This window comes from Limulus polyphemus, unplaced genomic scaffold (assembly GCF_000517525.1).
Source record: "Limulus polyphemus unplaced genomic scaffold, Limulus_polyphemus-2.1.2 Scaffold110, whole genome shotgun sequence".
In the NCBI taxonomy this organism is placed as follows: Eukaryota; Metazoa; Arthropoda; class Merostomata; order Xiphosura; family Limulidae; genus Limulus; species Limulus polyphemus.
The window spans coordinates 20,275-42,402 of NW_013665720.1; the positions used below are offsets into that span (position 1 = coordinate 20,275).

General features: G+C 32.5%; 1 protein-coding gene across 1 annotated transcript in view; it reads left to right on the forward strand.

Moving 5' to 3' along the window:
• Window positions 1-22,128, forward strand: part of LOC106471079 (kanadaptin-like) — a gene marked incomplete at its 5' end in the record, with an annotated part of 61,338 nt that overhangs the window by 17,582 nt on the left and 21,628 nt on the right. The window contains 4 exons of the mRNA XM_013931670.2: window positions 9,679-9,821; window positions 11,636-11,793; window positions 12,571-12,643; window positions 18,569-18,755. Coding sequence (XP_013787124.2) covers window positions 9,679-9,821; window positions 11,636-11,793; window positions 12,571-12,643; window positions 18,569-18,755 — 561 coding nt within the window. The remainder of the gene's footprint in view (window positions 1-9,678; window positions 9,822-11,635; window positions 11,794-12,570; window positions 12,644-18,568; window positions 18,756-22,128) is intronic.

Genomic DNA, 22,128 nt, shown 5'->3' on the forward strand with positions numbered 1-22,128 from the left:
ATTACTTCATTACAAAAACCTAGTGTTTCTACTAACACAGTTGTGTTTGGGTATTCACTTTGCATTAGGCATTTTCCATTTCTGCTTCTGAGTTTATATGTTCTATTAGCACTTTACATAAACTTCAGATCACGGTACTCTGCGGGAAGATTTTCAGCTTTACTTCGTTGAGAGATTAATCATCCTATGAGTTTGGGGGCCCACACATTTGCAATACCATTTGCCAACTTTGGAAAGATAGGACATTATACTTCTTTTGTTAATATTATTATCTGCCATTATTTGGGTTCCATAATATAAGTTTCATTTCATTGGTTAATATTCATAATCCAGTTTAGCTTAGCCATTAGTTTTAGTTGTATATTTCTACTATTCCATTTGCCTAAGCTTATCATGGTTTTTGTTATTTTAGGAATACCTGTAATTTATCCTACTGGTATTTCTATAATTATTTTCACTATATTGTTTTTCTTTCTATTCACTTGGTTTGAGTGGAATTCTTGAGCCGGGATCCACACAAACTTATCCCAATATTATACATGTTTATTGTTCGGTTAAGTATTTCTTTTCGAGCTTTGTGATAATATTTGTTATGTATTGTCCAATTAGGCTTTTGTTTGTGAGGGCCCCAGGTAGCCGGGGCCAACCCTACCTGCTCCCAATATTATACATGTTTATTGTTTGGTTAAGTATTTCTTTTCGAGCTTTGTGATAATATTTGTTATGTATTGTCCAATTAGGCGTTTGTTTGTGAGGGCCCCTGTTAGCCGGGGCCAACCCTACCTGCTCCCAATATTGCTTGTCTTCCTCCTATAAAAGCTGAACCTGTTTTCAGACGACCTAGTTTTGTCAGTTTTCCTCCAACTTCTCATAAAGTGCATTCCAGGCCTCTACTGCAGAATGTGCCAGTCCTATTTAAGTTATTTTTTCGACGCGTTTCCTCCCCTTACTCCACTTTGTCAGTTATATTTCCCTTCCACCCTTACCATTTGGGTTTAGATTGTGATTTGTTTGACCTTTTCTTCCTTGTACCCCTTCTTTCCATCTTCACTTCCTGGTGTCTTCCCTCCTAACCTGCACCTCTCTTTTTCCCTGCATGTCTACTCTGCCGTCAATTGTAGGTACTTTGTCTGTCAAGCATTGGGACTACATCTCGTACATTCATCTCCCATTCTCTGCTTTGGGTAGCTGTTTCTTCGTGTCGGGGTACCGTCATTCACTTGTTGCCACCCTTCACTCTTTAAACATGTGACTGTGACAGGGTACCTTTTCATATATATATACCTCTTTCTTTTTTTTTCTGTGGCATGTCCATCTCTTTTCTTACTGGATCCTGCTCTGTGGTGAGTAGTGCCTCACCAGATATTCTTTAACCTTTAAAATCTGCATTTTTCAGCCATTATAACTTGCTTATGCTCCTTGGCCATGCAGTGCACTCTGTTAAGAGGGGGTTTTCCACAAGATTGTATGAAGGTTATCCTCATGATGGAATTGCTTCATAAATATGTCTGTCCTGGACTGTACCACCCATGGACTACATGAGTAAAGCAGAAGAGGATAGCTGCCCATCCCTACCATGTCTTATATTGAATAACTTGGTATGGTCTGCCTTTAAAAATAGGGTTTTGTGGTCACTCATTGCACTGGCTCAGGTGTTGATGTTCCTCCGGACTCTCCACTGTGTTTCATGCCCCATTTTCTTCTAGTGGAGTACTTTCCACTTTCCAGTTCCAGGCTGCTGAGGTGGTGGACTGTGGAGGCATCCTTGTGAATGGTTTAACAAAATAACAAATCAATACAGAAATACCATTCAGTGCAGAGTAGGGCAGTGGTGTTCTGCTGGTGTAGATGATGTGATATCCTCCACTATAAAGCATATAGACAAAGAAGTGAAATGTCAAATTGTAGTTCACCTCATCCTACCCCAACATGGATGTTGGTTTCCAGTGGATGGGTTTTGGATTTAGAGTAGAACCAATCAACGTAAGTCCTCACACATTTATTACAGATGCCTGTCTTCCTCTCTCAATTATACTCCATCTGTTTTTTGGGATGGTGGAGATACTTGGGATTGTTATGGCTCTTTCCCTTCTGCTCTCCCTTGATGTGTCTTATTCTGTGGATGTTATTGCACCTGGGATGGTTCTGGTCAGTTTCACTGTTGAGGGAGTTGATTTTTCTATGGTAGACATCTTTTCAATATTGGATGGGGGGGGGGGGGAGATCTCTTCTGGTCTCTTGAACTTTGAACTTGAGTTGAAGATGATATGATCCTCATCCTCCCCGTATGTGGATGTTGGTTCCCAGCGGCATGAGTTTTGGATGTAGTTGACTTGCCAAGTGGGTTCGTTGTACCTTAGCCACTCTACACCTGGGGGCACTTCCATTGTTTTTCCCACACAATTGGATGTGCTCCTCTGTTTTTCTGCCCATATATACCACACCTTTATCCGATAGCCGAAGAGTATACCTGGTTCAGACGTGGTGCAATCTCCCACATCAGATCTTTAGATCTGACTCTCTCGTCTCAAGGTGTGTCCTTTGGACGCTTTCAAAGGATGCTTCTTTCTTTCCATCGCATCAGTCCCTCCACCTATTCAATGTGGGATTTTAGCTATTTATGTGAGTTGAGGTAATGTACCATATAGGAAGTTATAATTTTCCTACACTGAAAATGTATTTCTGATAGATACTTACCTCATCTCACACTTACCACCCTTCCTCCCCACTAAAAACCAGTGCTTCCATTTTCTGCCAAACTTGAAGTGATAAGTCTAGTAGAATTGAATAGAGGGAGTCACATGCTTAACGAGAGTGTGCATCACTCTCATTGATGGAGGGTTGTCACAGAATGGTTTAAATGAGACACACTTTGGAATGAGTCATTTTCAATGGAGAGGAGGCAGAAGGCTTGTGGTATGCATAAAGTTTTATTTGATATAGAGGACAGCACTGTATGAGAATAGCTATTTATGTGAGAGGAGGTAAGTACCTATTGGAAATACATTTTCATTTTAGGAAATTTATAACTTCCATAACTATGAATAATATATATCTTTATTTAAGTGTAATCATAATTTGTTCAAATTGTTATGCAGGTGACCTGCATGTAGTTAGTTGGCATTCATGTAAACAGGATGTAGAGAGCCGTAAATTCATGCTAATCCTCTAGCTTAGACAAAGGTTACATAATGATTATTTTGTTTGAAAGACTTGTTGCTTGATTCTGTTTCTGTGACATGCCTTTCTGGAGTGTGGTTATACTGATGTCAAAGGATATCAAAGAGTCTTTTACAAGTTGATTTGAAATGTATAATGGAAGCCATTGTTGAAATATATAATTTTGGATTAGTTGATACCACACTAGGAAATTTTATTCTAACTCAACATATGACATATATGATTATTCTGATATTTACTGTACCACGCAGGTGTAAAGCAATCCTCTGTCTGCCCCAATACCAGAATTCATAAAATAGAACACTGAAGCCAGCTAGTTAAGTATTGAAAGGCTATATCGTTGTGAACAAAGACTGTTTATTTGTTCACTTGTGTTTTACATCAAGTCTTTGCTCTCTGGGTTCATTTTATCTATATTTAACACTTCCTTGAGTCTAGTACTAACTTTCTTTTGGACGTACCTGAATACCACATTAGTATATTTGAATAATGAGTATAGAACTAAAGTAATGCTTCAGTAAGTTAAGTAGTTGAGCTTTGGCTTGAGAGAAAGTCTGGAAAATGCTTGCAAAATAAAGGGAAGGATGAAAATACAATATGAGATTTGTTATACCTCCTTTCTTTTTATATTTTGCATGTGTGTGTGTGCCTTTTTAAAGAAATAAAATAATTGCATAAATTTGCATGATAATCAAAAAGCATTTTATTGTTGAGCTGCTCTTATGCTGTTAATAACCATATGACTCAAAATTATGAATGTCCTTGATGCACTACAGAGTATGCATAAACTTACCCATAATTTTCCACTCTCCCAACTTCCATGCAACATGCATCAGGAGATCTTAGATAAGCTCTGCTTTCTCACCATAATTCAGATTTTATTGTTGACAGTTATGTTGTTAACTTTGATCACTATGAAATATGATGTCAACATTAACTACTGCCAAAAATATTTCTACCAATATTTAAAATACTATACCTACTTTGAAGGACTTACTCATGTAGGCTGCCTCTAGCATGCAGGGAAATCCCATGTCAGTATTCAGGCTGTTATTTCTGAATTGTTCTTGGTGGGTTTCACATTCAACTGAATACTAATTTGTGGAACATCCACCTTTTTGTCATTGTAATATGAGAACCAACAAATAACAAAAGCAAAATTTATGCTCAGACCTATTCACCTTGTTAAGTAGAAGGATTTGTCATCTAGCTTTTGCTGATCAGTTTAATATCTTTTTAGTTTCTCTGGTGTGTTCTATTTTTAAGTCATGAACTAAATTTTCTTAAGTTTTGGAATTTTTATATTTCTATCCTTTGACTTACTTCTGATAATCATTCCTTTCAAAATGACCAGTAAGTAATGTTTATTCTTCTGCTTTGCCTCTTTCATCAACTTCTCATCGAAGTCAACTACTTCTACTAGTTCCTTTCGACCCCACTGAGTGGTCAAAAGTAGAGACAGGCAATGTTGATCTTCTTGATCTACTCAGTGACTCTCTTTTGTTTCATACAAACCTTTCATCTTGTTTGTTGGGGGGGGGGGGGTCATCTTGGATTGTTGATTCATCCGGTCATTGAGACTGGTCTTAATGTATTTTCTTTATCTATCCAATCCATTTATTTGCAAAATCTAAATCAAGAAGTCTCAAATCTCCTTTAAAAAAGATTAAATTTACTCATATATATCAATTTGCAGATTTTTTACTCCCATCTCTGGTATTTTGAAGAAATCTGGAATTTAGAAACTCGTCAAAGACCTGTCTCAATTCATCTTTTCCTGGAGATAGCTCATTTTCAACTTAAATACATGTGGCTGTTACAAAACTTTCTTTTTTGTGGCTATTGGATAGAAATGGTGGATATATGGGATGCTTATCTTTTTATTCATATTCATCTATCTTCCCAGCTTTTTCTTTTTGCCACAGGGGAGTACTTTATCTGTCCATTGACCTTCCATTTGGTTTAACTTGCGTTCCATACATATTCCGTTGAGTAGTCTAGTTTGTTTCTTATCTCCATACATTGATGTCAACTTTTACTTGGATGTCTGGCTTACTCTGACCCTTTTGTTCATTCAGTTTTCTACACTTAATTGACCAATTGTCTTTGGTAGTAACTGTGGAAGAGAGAAGAGTGTCAATGTAAGATTCCAGTGCTTGCATCTACAACTCATTGGTGGCTCATCCACATCTTTACATTTCATTTAACACCAACATAATATTTGGGATTTTGGATCAATGCACTTTGTGGAACACTTCAACCAACTTTTGTAGCTTGCAAGAGTTTTGTGTTCATAGACTAATGTCTTTCAAAGTTACTAGGAAAGACAATTTCTTTTGGCTTCACAGTCATTCTCTTGGGATATGCTTACCTGTGGTACCTCCAGTAGGATCTTGCTTCTCAGTAGCATCTGTCTTCAGAACTGTTGAGCCAAGTACAACCAGAAATATAAAAATAAATAATTTTGTGATTAATTGAGTGTCATAAGAACAAAAATTTATGATAACCTTACAAGTCAAGCAGAATGAGACCAAATAGATGTGATAAATTTGCTTTACTAATAAACAAACTTAAGTCAAATAAACAGACAGTTCTAAACCATCTTGAGTATTGGAAATGCAAGCCAATTTTCTCATTAGGTTTCATCATTTTCGGCTGTTCTAGAATAATATAACTTACTAACACTTTCCGTACAGGCTAAGTGTATTGCTTTAGCTTATGCAGATGAGAAACTATTGGAAGGAAGCAAAACAAAATGGACAGAGAAGGATGTGAATTTATAAATTTAAAGAGGTTGTAGTTACAGATGATTCTTTGATAAGACATACAGATAGAATAGTCTGTGGAGTAAGTAGGGGGAAAAGAATTAGATTATACTACCCAGGGGCATGGGAGGATGATACAACTGACAGAGCAAGAGATATAATGATGCAGTTTTTGTTGTGCACATATGGGCTAATGATGTAGGGAAGAGTAGGTCAGAGGAGCTAATTGGTAAGTACAAGGGGTTGATAAAGGCATCTAAAGAAAAGGGCCATAACTTAATTATGTCAGGGGTACTGCTGAAAATTAATTGTAGGGATGAAATTATAAGTAGGTTACTAGGACTGAATGCTAGGCTTAGATTCATATGTAAGGCTGAGTAGATTGGCTAGTTAGACTTATGGGATCAGTTTAATGGGAGAAGGGAGCTTTTTGGAATGGATGGTTTACATTTAAATAAGGTGGGAGCTGGCTTGTTTGCAAGTGCTATGAACTCGGCTATAAGAGAATTTTGAAACTAGGACTATACAGTGATGAGAGCCAGGGTAAACTAAATGCAGAAAAAAATTGAGAAAAGTTAGCATAGGAACTAAATATAGAAGTAGTTATAAGGATAGGTTTATTTTTACCGTTGTAATGCTTGAAGTATAAGAAATAAAATAAATGACTGTAGAGTGCTGGAAGGAATGAAGGATTTTAATATAATGGGAATAATATAAACATGGTTAAATAGACAATTTTGATGATAGAAATTTCTTTGAAGTACAAGGTTATAGGTTATTTAATAGGAATAGAGTACTAAAGAGAAGGGAAAGAGCGACTTTTTATGCTAAATGTGAGTTACATCCTTTTGAAGTTGAGGATATCAAAGATAATAGCAAGGAAATTGAGTCCATTTGGGTTTATATTAGAGGATATAAAGGGGAAAAGGCTTTTAGTGGGAATTTGTTATAGACCAAAAAATGATACTGATGAAATTAAGGAGAAATTTTACAGTGAAATTAAGATTTCAGCTATTAATGAAGTCATGGTTATGGGTGATTTTAATTTCAGGCATATAGATTGGGAAACAGTAAGAGTGAAACCATGAGGGAAAAAGTTTTTGTAAACTGTTCAAAATAGTTTTCTTCACCAATTGTTCAAGGAACCTACTGGGAACAATGCATTTTTTTTTATTTATTGTTAACTTCTAATATAGAGATGGTTGAGAGGGTGGAAATTAAGGAACATCTGAGGGCAAGTGATCATTACTATATTAGGTTTGATGTTTTGCTGCATATGGAGATCAAGAATAATGATATTCTGGTTACAAATTTCAAAACATCAAATTTTGAAAGGATGCGCAAAAATTATCTGTTGTGAATTGGGCAGCTGAGTTATTTGGAGACACTGATCAGATGTGGAAAATGTTTAGAAATGAATTTTTAAATATTCAAGATAAACATATTTCTTATAGTGGGAAAAGTAAAAAACCAGGTTTGTTCACAAAGGGTATAAAGGATAAAATTAAAGAAAAGTATTACAAATTTAAGAAATTTCAAATATCATAACGTTATCAGTATTTTAACTTACCTTTTCCGATACGATATCTTACTTCTTCTCATGAAAAGCTTTCTCGGCACAAATGTTTGCTCGCCATTAACCTTGATTCTCCCACCTACCCTCCCATATGTTAACTGAAGAGATATATGTATACTAACAAGCAAATGTTTATGCAGCAACCCTCCACCAATAGAAGTGTGATACTACCCCTCTCTAATCTTGCTGCTGTTAATCAATTCTCGTTTGGCTATCTTATTGAATAGACATGTTTTCACTTGCAGTTTCATTAACTTCTCACAAGTTTTTACTTTGTTAATGTTTTTACTTTAGTTATATTGTTATTTACTATTTTCTTTCTCTTTCGTGGGGAGTTATAATTTTTTTTTTCTCTTCTCTCCTATCAATTTCAAAAGTTATACACTCGCAGTTTCAGGTGGTTGTCACTCCATCTACTGTTACTGCTGCAGTGGATTTACTGACCATGTCCACCTGTCGGAATCACAATTCTCGGCCTATGAAGTGATGGCCTTGGTCCGTCAAGAGTTGACCATTTTCATGCAACAGTCAGAACAAACTGATGATTGTCCCTGCTCAGGGTTTAAGCAATTGGGAAGAAGTGGATTTGGACAGCCTTTTTTCTCCCTTCTGAATATGCCTCTCGGTTGTATGTTGATTCGGGGAACTTGTCTGGCCTCCTTCCCCTTTTGTAGAATTGATTAATCAGGTATGGTATATTCTGTCCTTATCTCTTGTTTCCTACGGTTCAACCCCTGCTTTTCTCGGGGATGAGCCTTTGGGTCATTATTTAATGTTTCCTCCTCCTTCCCTGTATAATGGGGTACATGCGAGTCATTTTGGGGAGCGCTTACATTCAGGGGTTGGTATGCCTCGACCTCCACATACTATGGATGTTTGTGCTTTTTTTGCTTCTCATCGTTCCAGCTTCCCTTATTTGGACTTAAAGCATTTGGTGTTACTTCTCCCTTTGTGGGGATCGGATCCCGATACTTTGATTACCTTTTTCCGACAACAGTTTTCCCATATTTGTCTTACTCAGACCACTCTTCTCAGGTCAGGGCCATTGGATGCCAGACTCCTTCCATTTGCCCACGATCCATGGGTTCAGAAAGCTGTTCCCAAAGGTCTGGTCCTCCATTTCCATTCATCTCCCGTGTTGTCATACCATCCCATTTCTTTCCCTCATCCTTGGGATCATCTTCTCACCGACCCTCCACCTGTTCAATGCGGGATTCTAGCTTTTTGTGACAAGAGGTAAGATAGCATATTGGAAGCTAACATTTACTTCAACTGAAAATGTATTTCCGATAGATACCTACCTCCACTCACATTTCCCATCCATTTTCCTCACTTCCTATGTAGTTTGGTGTGATCTGACTAATCTCGAACTGGTTAACAGCTGCAAGATTAGAGGCTGCTAGTTATGATAGGGGTAGTGTCGCACTCGTATTGGTGGAGGGTTGTTGCATAATAGTAACGTACGTGAGAGTAAATGGGGGTATCAAGGCTAGTAGTGAGTAAAAATATGTGCCGATAGAGGGCAGTATAAGTCGAAAGAAGCTTTTTGTGAGACTAGGTAAGTATCTATTGGAAATACATTCTCAGTTTAAGAAAATGTTAATGTTTACTTTTTTCTCTTGATTACTGGTGTGACATTTAGTAAAACATGAAATTACTACTATCACATAGTTGTTAAAAGGACCTTAATGTGATTGAATAGGACCAAGGTTGTTAAATCTTTGGCAATAGGCCTGCATAATCCAATGAATACAAGACACTAATAAATGTTTGATGAATCTTGGATAGCATAGCCACATGGATCATATTTTTAACCTTTTGTCTTGTCTTCAATCCTTTATCATTCATGGAAGGTTTTTTTCCATTACCATAATTGGAATAACTGTATGGGTGTTGATGGTAAAGGGTTAAAATTAATATTTTATTATTATTTGCTTATATGTTTGAAAAAAGAAATTATAGGATAAATCTGTTGATAGGTCATGAAACACTTTAAAGAACAGATCATAAAAAATATTAATGAAGAGTTTTGTGTTGATTTTGACTTTATTAGGAAGTTTTTGTATATAGATATCACTTAACTGCAGTAACTATGTTGATTGGTGCTTTCAGATTGGTTTAGTAAAAACAGTAACAAATTTTTATTCTTAATAACAGACTTCCTATTGACTCTGTGACTGGTGAGCCTGTCTTTGCTGAAGCTTCAGTCAAAGGGAAGAAGAAAGAAGCTGTGGTTGCTTGTGCTCTAGAAGCCTGTCGAATTCTAGATCGCCATGGAATGTTACGCCAATCCCATCATGGTCTCTATTACATGAGATGCTAGTATATTCCTTGTTGTTTCTTTTTTTTACTTTGAGAATCTTTTATTCAAAATATAGGTGTGCCGTCAAATACTGATATTTTTACAAGTATTGCATCAAAAAGTTTTTCATTAATGTTGTAAAAATAATTTAAAGATTTGCAGTTATAAAACAAAGATATATTTTTTGCTTTTTAACACTAAAAGGATTGTTCTGAGTTCCAAATTAAAACATCAAAAGCAAAAGATTATATGAAGATTTACAATTATGTCAATGAGAGAAAACATATTCTGATTTCTTAATGTCAAGTTTTCGTGTACTCCAATCACCAATGGTATTTAAGCATATAATTTTAAAATGAAGACCTATATTTGTCAAGATCCTAATAGTGTTTTAAGTTTTTTCATGTTAAAAACACCAGGACATCTTATAAACTTCATCTTTAAGGTTTATTTATGGAAAAATTAAAATCTTGTTTGCTTAAAATCCTGTAAAAATAGAAACAAAATCTGTGTTATTGACTAAGTAAACTGCAATTTAAAATATATTTGGCATAATTCTAAATGATAAAAGAAAATTAATTTGATATTAAGGCATTTCTTTGAAACACAAATGAAATTAAAATTGTTTTTCCAATTTTTGTACTTCAGATTTTCTATTACGATTTAATTTACTTTGTTAAGAAAGTTTTCATTAGTATTATCTAACACTTTTCTACTACCTAGTCATTTTACTTTTCTTGTGTTAACTTGCATTTGTCTTTGAATTTCAAGGGAAAACAATATAGTACACGAAACACACTCCAAATCTAATATGAGGTTTTATTTTACACTTATAGGTCATGGCAAATTAAACTGTTTGAAAGGTTTGCATGAAAGCATACATTGGCTTGTAGAGCAGTTTTTAGGCTTTACTAGTAATTACTTCGTAAATCCTATAGATCTCCCTGTTATAGATTACTTGTAAATCAACCTTACCTTCTAGCAAATACATTTATAATGTTTACAAGTAAACAAACCTTACTTCCTTGACTCCATTTTGAAGGTTTACTAACACAAACTTTATATTCAAGATGCTTTTAACCTTCCATACTTTTTAGTTAAGTGATTAGCGATTAGCTTTATACTCCTAGACTTTATATACATGTAAGTTTACTCATGCGCTGGACCACCTTATATGATTTATTATTAAAGTTTATCCATAAACTCATGTTAAGGATTTGCAAGATTCCTTGTCAAAATTTAATAGTGAATAAACCTGACTTCTAAGATTGTTAGTAAATTCAACTTAGTTCTTAGGAGCAGGGAAAAAAAATCATTGTATCACATTTGTTTTCCGAAAGATGAATAGTTCTGATTTATGATTTTTGTAAATTTAAAAACACTTTTGTATTGTAGGAACTGTGAAATAGTGTAGAGGGCAAGTTGTAAAGAAAATTTTTGTCAGTCATTAATGTACTTGTTTGTGAACTGAACTATTACAGTTATGTGCCTTTTAATACCAGTGAGAAATTTGTAATTAGAAAATATTTGAACCTTTATGTGTTTTATTAACTGTTAAACTAGGTTTTTCAAGTTGATTTCTAAAAACTGACCTTAAAATATTTTCCTGTGTATATGACTACATACATCACTATATATGTATTTAGTTTTTACTAACAAGTTTTTATGACATAGTTTGTTTCTTGTTTAAGAGATACTAGTTTTCCAGTGAATACTGATTCATTTTTACTATGCAGTTATTATCTTAGTTTACAGATCTTTTGCAAATAATACTTAGCTTATTGTATTCACTGGAGATTTTGAATTTTCTAGAGGGTAGAAAAAGGAAACAAAAACATTGGGAAGAGGAAGATTTCTATGAAAGTGATGAAGATACATTTCTAGATAGGACAGGAACTATAGAGAAGAAACGAGAAATGAGGAAAAAAATGATGAAAAAAGAAGAGATTGTTGAAACCTACGAATCACTGGTAAGTACCTATTAACCATGAGGGTGTTATAATGTGAAGATCAATCCCACTATTTGTTGGTGAAAGTGGTTCAAAAGGTTGTAGATGCTGCCAACCAGTTGACTTCCCTTTGGTTAGTTGTTCAAAATAAGGGATGTTGGCATATAGTTTTTGTAGCTTTGCTTTAAATAAACAAACAAGAAACTTTAGATTAACAATGTGTTTTAGTTTGCAGAGTTAATTTTTCTATAAAACATTATTCCTGAAACGTTTTTCTTGTATGCTTTCATAAGTTATTAATCGCCTAATTAATTTTTCTAGCTTTTATGTGATACAGTTAATGTATTTGTACATGCAATCATTAGAAACATTTAAATAACAAGGTATGCAATTTACATTAAATGATAAGACTAGGTTGACAAGCATATAATGAAGTCATTGTAATAATGAAACTTTGGCCTGTAGTATGGTATTTGTAATTCCAATTTTGGAATAAATTCTAAAAAACGTTTAGGCTTGTTCATCCTAACCCTTATGTTTTTGGCAGAGTATGAAACATCCATTTTAACATGAAATTTTTATACTTAAAATATTCTATTCAAAAATTTAAAAGAGAGTGTGTGTGTGTGTAAGCTTTTATATTTTAGGCCCTTATACTAGCACAGTAATTTTAAAATAAGTATTTCACCCATAAATAAATTTAGAACTTCCCTATTTTATTAAATAACTTTCTTGGAATATTTTAATAAACATGTAGTATAAAGAAAGTAATGTAAATATAATGTTGAAATTGTTTAGCTCCATAAGTTAGAAAATGTTCAGAAAGAAGTTCAATATATTCAAGATAGGCTACAGAAGAAGAATGAAACAGGTAAGATAAATCTTGTATGTTTACCTAAACTAATTTCTTTAGCATATTATTTAACCCTGTTGCTACGGGTAGGGGTCAGAGGGCATGTCATCACATTTGTAGACTTATATTCAAAATTTTATTGAACTACTATTTTATGAATGTATGTTAATAAGTTTGGTATCAAATTGTAGATTATAATTCACATTTCAATATAATACATTAGTTAATTTCTTAATTTAAAAGTAAATATTAAAACAAAATCCTAAATATCAATTTTTGTGTGTCACATGGTATGTTGAATGCAGCTTTGGCTCAAATTAGATATTTGTGATGTCCAAATACAAAGTCTATAGTTTCTTATGAAATAGAAACTCAAATTACCAACACTTACAAGCTATAATATAATATATGAACATTCTATCTTTTCTATTTTGTGAGATATTATTATATATAGAAAATCAAACAAGTTGCCCCTGCCCACCTCTTTCATCTTTGGAAATGCTTGCTTACGTACACCTACTTCACTGTAGGACATTTTTATAACTAATTGAAAGCTCAGAATTTCTCCCACATGGTCTTATCAGACTTTTCAAAGTGTTTTTATAGGAAAATCTGTCCTTTTCAATGTAGACTTGCAGAGGAGAGGTCAGATGAAATGGTGCTTGAAAATGATATCTTTTAGGCCCAAATACAGCTTAGGTAATAAGCCTGATTAATTACAGTGGTATTGATATAGTAATTTATGATTCTTTGTTATTTCAAAATTCATATATAAAACCCCCCAAAAATTATTTTGTTTTACATACTCCATGTGGAAAATTCAATAAGACTTAGCAAATTGTGGCAAGTGAGTACAAATTTTGTAAATAGAAGAGATCATTGTTCTATGTTTTAACCAAAAATAACTGAAATACAAAACTTGATTTACAAATAGTAATAATATATATAGATATGTAATGTATTACAATCAAAATGTGATTGTATTCTACAAAATACTGATCCACTAGAACAAAGCTAAGACATTTGCATTCTTTGATAGATTGTTTAGACAGTGTATTCATGATGAAACTTTGTAGAATGGATAGCAACTGCCTGTTATAGAGACACAAGTGTAGAGGATGATGTTTTGAAAGTCTTCCACCTTTCGTCTTCCAGGCAGAAGACTATTAAAACATTGTCCTCTACACTTTTGTCTCTACAACAGGCAGTTGCCATCCATTTTACAAAGTTTCATCAAGACTTTTGTAATTTGTAAAAACCATTTTTTCACTATTGGATGTGGTAACATAAAGCTGTATGTGCCTGTGTGCAACTTCTGTAATGCTAGTCAGACACAGCTAAAGGTCAATAAAATAAAAATAATACATATATATATACTTATATAGATGTATAATGTTATGAGATTTAATCTACTTACCATAAATATTTGTGATTTTTGTATTATAATTTGTAGTCATTCTAGAATGAAAAAAAGTTTAATTGATCTATTTCCTAATATTTTATGGTGGTTACGAGGTCGGTCAAATCAACCAAATCTGTACAGAGACAAGATAGAGAAAATAACATATAAAATATATAGTTTTTTTTAAAAACGTTTGATAGTTATATAGAGGTTATAGAGATTTTGCATGTGAAATTTGACAATTTTCTGATGCACAAAATTATTTTTAATCTTAAAATCAAAATTACTTTGTATGTTGGATAATCAACATTTGAAAAGAAAAAATGCATGAGGAAATCATTATTTAAAAAATCTTAAATCTTAATTACAAAATGTGATATTTTGTGTATGAAAATCTTGCTTACTGATAATCTGCAAATTTTTGGGAAGATATGCATACAATTTAAAAAGTTACAGTATAACTGCTTTATGGTTACTTTGATGGATACGGGCTGTGTGGAATCCACCCAGACCATAGTCAAAATATTAAACATTTTATTCATAATTGTTATGTGATCTTTCAGTAGAGAAATTTTGGATTTTATAGACCTTAACCTCTTTCACACTTTATGGTAAATCAAGACCGTTATGCTAATCTCAAGTATGAAAATCAATATGTAATGAAGAAAGGAAAGTTGAGGTTTTTTTAGAAAAAACAAAAGACTTTCCAATTAATGAAAGGAAGTAAAACGTGAACATATCTACTTTGGGGAGGGGGTGATATTTTCTTAAAATATTGGGAAATAAAATAAATATGACCATATAAGAAATAAAACTAATGTCACCAAAGTGAACTCCATCTTATCTCAGTACAAATGAGTATCATTACCAAGGATATACTGTTGATGAATACAGTGTAGGCTCAGTTCTCTCATATTTTTGTCTTCAAAGTAAAGGTCTACTACAAAAACCTTTCACTTAAATCATTTTTGTATTGGGTAAATCACTGATTTTTTTCTATGTTTTTGCAACACAAAGTAATATGTATCCCTCCATGTGCTCAAAATTATACAATCAGTACAAGCATAGTTTTTCTAAGAGCTTCTTGACCATTATTAAAATAAACTGCAAACAAATGTCAGCGTCTGTTCCTAGTGCTAGTAGGGAACATAATGAAAACAATTCTACTTAATAAGATTATATCTTTTGTATGGCAGTGAAGTTACCATTACACTGTTAGTTAAAATGAGAGCCAACAGTTGTCTGAAAGGGATGGAAATATGTAACGTAAGAACAACAAATCAAAATATTGAAATTACCTACTGCAAACTTCAGTATTTTTCATAATATGCTGACATGTAATAATTAAATAAGATACAATGAAATTAAATGTATATAAAGTATTTCATACAAAAAATCACCTTACATTCAGCTGTCACATGCCTGGTGTACTCTTCCACGTGTGTACAATTTTGTGTACTGATCATGTGGCCATGCAATCTATTTAGGAAAACCATGCACTGCAAACAAGGGTATCATGTGTATAAAAATGATAAATATATGTCTACAGCAGATTACTTGAACTTGTGAAATAATTCCATGAAAATTGATACTTTCCCCATGATGCTGTCATGGATTTACTAAAAAAATATATCCACAGTTTTCACAGGGCATTATCTCTGATATAAATGCTCCAGGAAAAAATCCTTAGGTTTGCTGTGGAGTCTTGAAAATATTACTTTCCAATTATTGCTGTCCAAAAATGAATTTCATTTCAATTAACACACTTTGTGTACTGAATTTTTATACAATGCTATCTCCTTTCCATCCCTGTATATCCTAAGGCACTTCATTTTAGTATTTTTTTTTGTATAAGATGAGATTTCCAGCTGTTTCCTTTTTTTTCAGTATAATATCTTGTTACTTTTTAACACTAAATAGCTTCCTTTTGTTTTAGGCCATATACCACTTAGAAAAAAAAGGCATGGCTGGAATTAAAGTTTTCTTTTTATTCAATTAAAAATTATTGTGCTACTATCATATTAATTAAAGAATCATGAAATAGAGGGATCAGAACTAGTGTATCATGTAAATTTACTACTGTTTCATTCCTACTTCAGATGCTTGGAAAATCATGCATTAATTTTTTAATGTGATAAAGTAGTTAGAGTTTCTAACTGTGCTGCTGGTCTGGATGACTTCTTTCTCCATTAATGTTCCTGTGTTCATTCCATCTGGAGGCTCATAATTACAGGTCAGCAATGGCACCAATGCCAGTGTTGGGAAAGATAACTGTTTTTAAGCAAGTGGGGCCTGATTTCTGAACAGAGAGTGTGTTTCATGCTCCAGTTCATATAACACAGCAGAAAATGACAGTTCATTAGCTTGTTAAATAGCAAATGACACAACACTGCTTGCATGTTTGGAGGACTGCAATCTCCTTCTCAACATTCATGCATGTAGCCTACTGTTATCATGCCAAATATAGTTGGCTTTAGGTGGTCTTTCTTCAGAAATTACAGTTTGAAAGTTGTACAAAGGAATTTGGCTGACAATTTCTACAGTAGGTCCACATCTAACATACCAGTGCTTTAATCAAAACCCCCGTTTTAAAAATAAAATCAAAATAATTGAAAAAATTGGATCTTTGGGGAGGGATGAATGTAGTGAAATTTCATATTAAATAAAAAAAGCAATAACAACAACATCATGCAAATGTTATAACAAATCTAAATAACCCATTTAACTCCTACTACTTAATTCAAAAGAAAATATTAAAAACAAAATACTAAACATCCTTTCTTTTTGTGTCACATTGCTTATCCTCATCTTATTGATCAGTTTGTATTGTATTATGCCTAACATATAATGTCTATAGCATTTAACAAATTAAAAACTCAAATTTCAGATACTGACAAGCTAGAATATAAAATAAGAACCTCCCATCTCTTTGATTTCCCGGGCTATCAATATATTGGTTAGACCCACCTGGGTATCACCCTCCACTACTTTATTCTTTTGAAACCTCTTGTTTGATCATGCCTACTTCTCTGAAGTACATGTTTATAGAAAGAGCACATTTACAAATTACGTAAATTTTACAGCTGTTTGTAATTGGCTTGAAGGTAAAACATGTAGCTGACAGGAGATGTTGAAGTTTATTGAGAAATTTTCTGCTCTGAACAGAAATGAAATTTTTTTAACCCACATATAGCATAGTTATAAAGCCAGATAAATTACAGTGGTTTTATATATATACCAGTGTAGTAATTTGATAATTTATTGGTTTTCTAAAATGCATCTTTGAAACCTACAAAAATTAATTTGTCTTCTCTTTCCACTTGAGAGAATGAATAAGTCTTAGCAAGTATGATGCTGTGAAGTTACCATTACACTGTTAGTTAAAATGAGAGCCAACAGTTGTCTGAAAGAGATGGAAATATGTAACGTAAGAACAACAAATCAAAATATTGAAATTACCTACTGCAAACTTCAGTATTTTTCATAATATGCTGACATGTAATAATTAAATAAGATACAATGAAATTAAATGTATATAAAGTATTTCATACAAAAAATCACCTTACATTCAGCTGTCACATGCCTGGTGTACTCTTCCACATGTGTACAATTTTGTGTACTGATCATGTGGCTATGCAATCTATAATTTTGTAACATCAAAGTACTAAAAATCATTGTTTTTCTAATTATATAATTCATTATTTATTATTCTGTGTTTTAAGAAAAATAACTAAAAATTAAGTACTTAGGAATAAATAGCAATAATAAATAAATAAATAAATACTGCTTCAGTATACTAAGCAGGTTGCTATTTGCTCTGCCAAGTGGCATCTCATCTCTGCCAAAGTCAAACTGATGTCTTTTCTACCTCCTGTATAGCTTTAAGGCCTTACCACTTAGTTCTGTATTCCTAAGGTGTAAAAGTCTTCCGTTACCTTGTGTAAATAAAGCCAAACAAACATTTTGTTGATTACATAGTGCACCATTAATTACTGTGTAGTATGGCTACTCTCCTTTAAATGCTATTCCTGAACTTCTGTTCCCTGACTTTTGCTCGTATTGTAAAGCCTTAAACATTATCTTTGTTCATTCCCAGAATTTGTGATAAGAATAGTTTTTATTGAATAATTGTGCTAATGATACACTATATGTAAGTCTAAAAGTATGTAATGAAAACTAATACTTAAACTGTACTTAAGATGTTTAAACATCTAAATGTAAAGTATTTTATACATTACCTTTTCAAAATATATATTGGATGTTCAAAATGATTCAACTTCCCTGAACTTAATTTCTCATTAAGGATATTTGGTTTGCATTCTCATACAGTACGGAACAACAAGAACACTACCAAATTCAATTTTAAGTCTCAAATTGTAAAGTGAATGCAGATAAACTATAACCCTATTATAAGTTAAAATTTCAGTAGTTTCTGTATAAACAGGAATTTTAAGCTTCAAGTAAGGTTATTGAAGTTTGAGTTAATTAAAGTTGAATGAATCATGGTGCAATTAAAGTTTTGTTTCTTTTTCTACAACTAGAGCTTCTCAATATGAGTAGTGGTCAGGACTCACTAGATGCTTTCATGTCCTCATTACAAGATAACTTTACTGACAAAAGAACAAAGTCAAAGCTTCAGCTTCAACTTTCTCAACTACGCCAGGAAGAAAAAAAATTACAGAAGCTTGTTAATGCAGCAAGACCAGCAAATCTTCCACCACTTTTATTGTAAGTATATGTGTTAGAAATTGCATAAATTATTTCAGAAAGTGCACAGTATTTGTCTTTAGGTGTTCTTCTCATTCTTTTAGGTAAATTTACTTCCTAACAAAGAAATAAAAACTGACAACAGTTTAAAGGTAGGTTTAAGTTTCATAAATTGTTTAAAAGAAAAGAGAGTTATTTATGAGAATATTAATATACCATTACTATAATTCACATGAAGGTGTACTTATAAATTTTAGTTTGTTTGTGTAATTCTAATCATTTTATACAAAATGGTGAATCACCCCTTTCCTCAACATTCTTGAAATTTTAGTAGCAAGGAAGTTCCTAAATCATATGATGTATTAATAGGATTTATTTAATACTTGAAGTATCAGAATCTTTAGGAACATAGAATTTAGACTTCTTGGAATGAAAACTTCTAGGTACTATGCTAACAGATGTCTTTGAAAGAATAAATATATGTTACATTTCATTAGTAAGCATGACTGGGACTAAACTTTTATTTGTGTAGTGTAACATTTTACTGCATTGTCTTGCAGTGTATATAGGTGAATTTGAACAAGTTACATTTAGGACATTTTACAATAGATGTGTCTTGTTCAAAGTGTTATACATTTAACAAAACTACTGTTCCTTACAGTTTTGGAAAATTATTACACCAAACAGAAAATGAATGTAAAAGAAATTAACATGAATGCATTAAAGCCATAAGTATTTTATACAAGGTTAATATCAGATCTTACCTAATGTCTTAGAGAATCCTTTCCTAAACTGTTACAAAATTAACAAGTAAATACAGAGATTTGATTTTGAATATATCCAGAATTGTGTATTTTTATGTCTAAGATCTGTGCAATTCTGTAGTTAATTCACTTAAATAATAAAAATTAAACATTAGCAATTACAAATGTTGTATGTATGTGTTTGTAGATTTTCAATATCTGTGTATTTCTATAACAGTCACCTGTTTAACTAACCTGTTTTGTCCTGCTTATGACAATGTTGATCAGTGTTACATTTTTTTAAAGGCTTATGAAAGTTTATGGCTAAAAATGCTTTTGTTTTTTTGTTTTTCTTTTGTTTGCCATAGTATCTAATTGGTACATCTTTTTTGGATGATGTTCATGTCTATTTGCATGTAATATTAAGTTTTTATTCTGTTTATCTTTTTAAATGAAAAATATGCTCAGTACATTTTAATCCACTTACAACTCAGTGTTGTAAAAACGTTTCAGTTTAATACTTTTTTTTAATCAGTGTATTCAACTGTTTTTAATGGCGGTTTTGTTTGTTTGTTTTTAAGTGCAACGGGCTATTTGTGCCATGACCATCATTAATATTGAAACCCAGTTTTGACCATTATAAGCCTGCAGACTTACTGCTGTATTACTGGAGGGCTTTTAGTGGTGAATGAATATATTTAAATATAACACAGTAACTAAGTAAATACAATTAGAGGTGGAACTAGTCAATTTGTTTAACATCTGTATTTATAATTAAGTTATAGTTAGCTGCTGAACATACACTGGAAATACTAGAAATCTACATTTGAAAGTTAAGTGAAGTTAACCAAGTTTACATATACAAGATTAATTTTTGTTTACAATCTTCCTCTGGCACTATTGAAAACTTAAGTAGCATAAAATAAGGCAATATAAATGAAAAATACTTGTCAGCAAACTTGTAATATATATACTTCTGTCATGAAGTACCAACAAATCTTGGATGCAGTTAGTTTACATTTTTCAAGAAATTGAATGTACACATTCATGAACAGCTTATTGGCAGACACATTAGGTTAGTGGTCATTGTTTTATCTTGTCTTCTTTAAATAATCAATAAACAGACATATGAAAAATATGATTTTTTTTCAGAAGCAACCTAATGCTGAGAGAGTCATACTAATTTTCAAATAATTTCATCCAGTAGTTTTAGTGTTGAGATAGAATCAGTGCATATGGACATTTGAGACTTAAAGTAATACTGTGAGAGAATATCACAGGGCTACTCAGAAAAATTAATCTATAAAGAAAGTACATTTATGATTCTTTTGTGAAAGAAATTCATTTGGATCAATATTGCTGTTTGTGGAAAACACAAATTAGATCAAACTTGCTGCCAGTGGCAAAAAATTTAACAGAATTATATGCTGTTATATGAAATGTGTCATCAGTTTTACCTTTCATAAAGCTGTGTAATGTAACAAATAAATTCTTAGGTGCTTAATAGTCAAAAGTGGGAAATATTCTGCTATATTTATATATCATGCATAATCATGATGTATTTATGTCAGAATTCCTGTTTGATTGTACTTATATATATATTTTTTGTCCAGGGTCAACAAATACCATCCAGTATGTTTATCTTGGTAGTCGCAATCATTCTAGAATCTCTTAATTGTGAGCATGGATATCTTTTAACATTACCTTGAATCACTGTGTGATTGAATCTTCACCCTGTTTTGAGTATCACTACTACAGTTTAGAAACATGGACAACCCTGGCTTCTCAACCATGTCTCTCTGAGGCTAAGGTTGATGTAGAGAATCCTGTGGTTTTCTGTACCCTGATCACTTTAACTCTTGTTTATATATATATATAGTTTTAGATGCCTTAACTAATTTGATATACTATGTCTAGAAAGAACACTTGCATGAAAAGAAGTAGATATCTGTAATGTTGAAATGCACAGTTGTTTATGTACAACTGTGTTAATACTGTGTATTAATTTACTATCTAAACTTGTATAGTTAGGTTTGGTTGCTGTGCAGCTATATTTATATGGCATTTACAGAGTCATACAGAATATTTGCCTGCACAACTGTGTTAGTGATTTACTTTAAGATCATCACATACATAAGATGCTGGTATAAGTACATTGTTGTGTTAACATAATTAGGTCTGTTTTCTTACTTAACTGTATGTAAATGTTATTTGTAGAGCAAATATATAGACTTAGATTCTTGCATAATACTATTTTATTTATTTTACATACTACTGACATCTGTTTGCTCATCTATTTGTATGTTATATAATATAAACATGGAAATACTTGAGATGCCTAAACAGCTATACACCGATAGTTTCAGTTGTATATTTTACATACTACTGACATCTGTTTGCTCATCTATTTGTATGTTATATAATATAAACATGGAAATACTTAAGATGCCTAAACAGATATACACCGATAGTTTCAGTTGTATATTTTACATACTACTGACATCTGTTTGCTCATCTATTTGTATGTTATATAATATAAACATGGAAATACTTAAGATGCCTAAACAGCTATACACCGATAGTTTCAGTTGTATATTTTACATACTAACTGACATCTGTTTGCTCATCTATTTGTATGTTATATAATATAA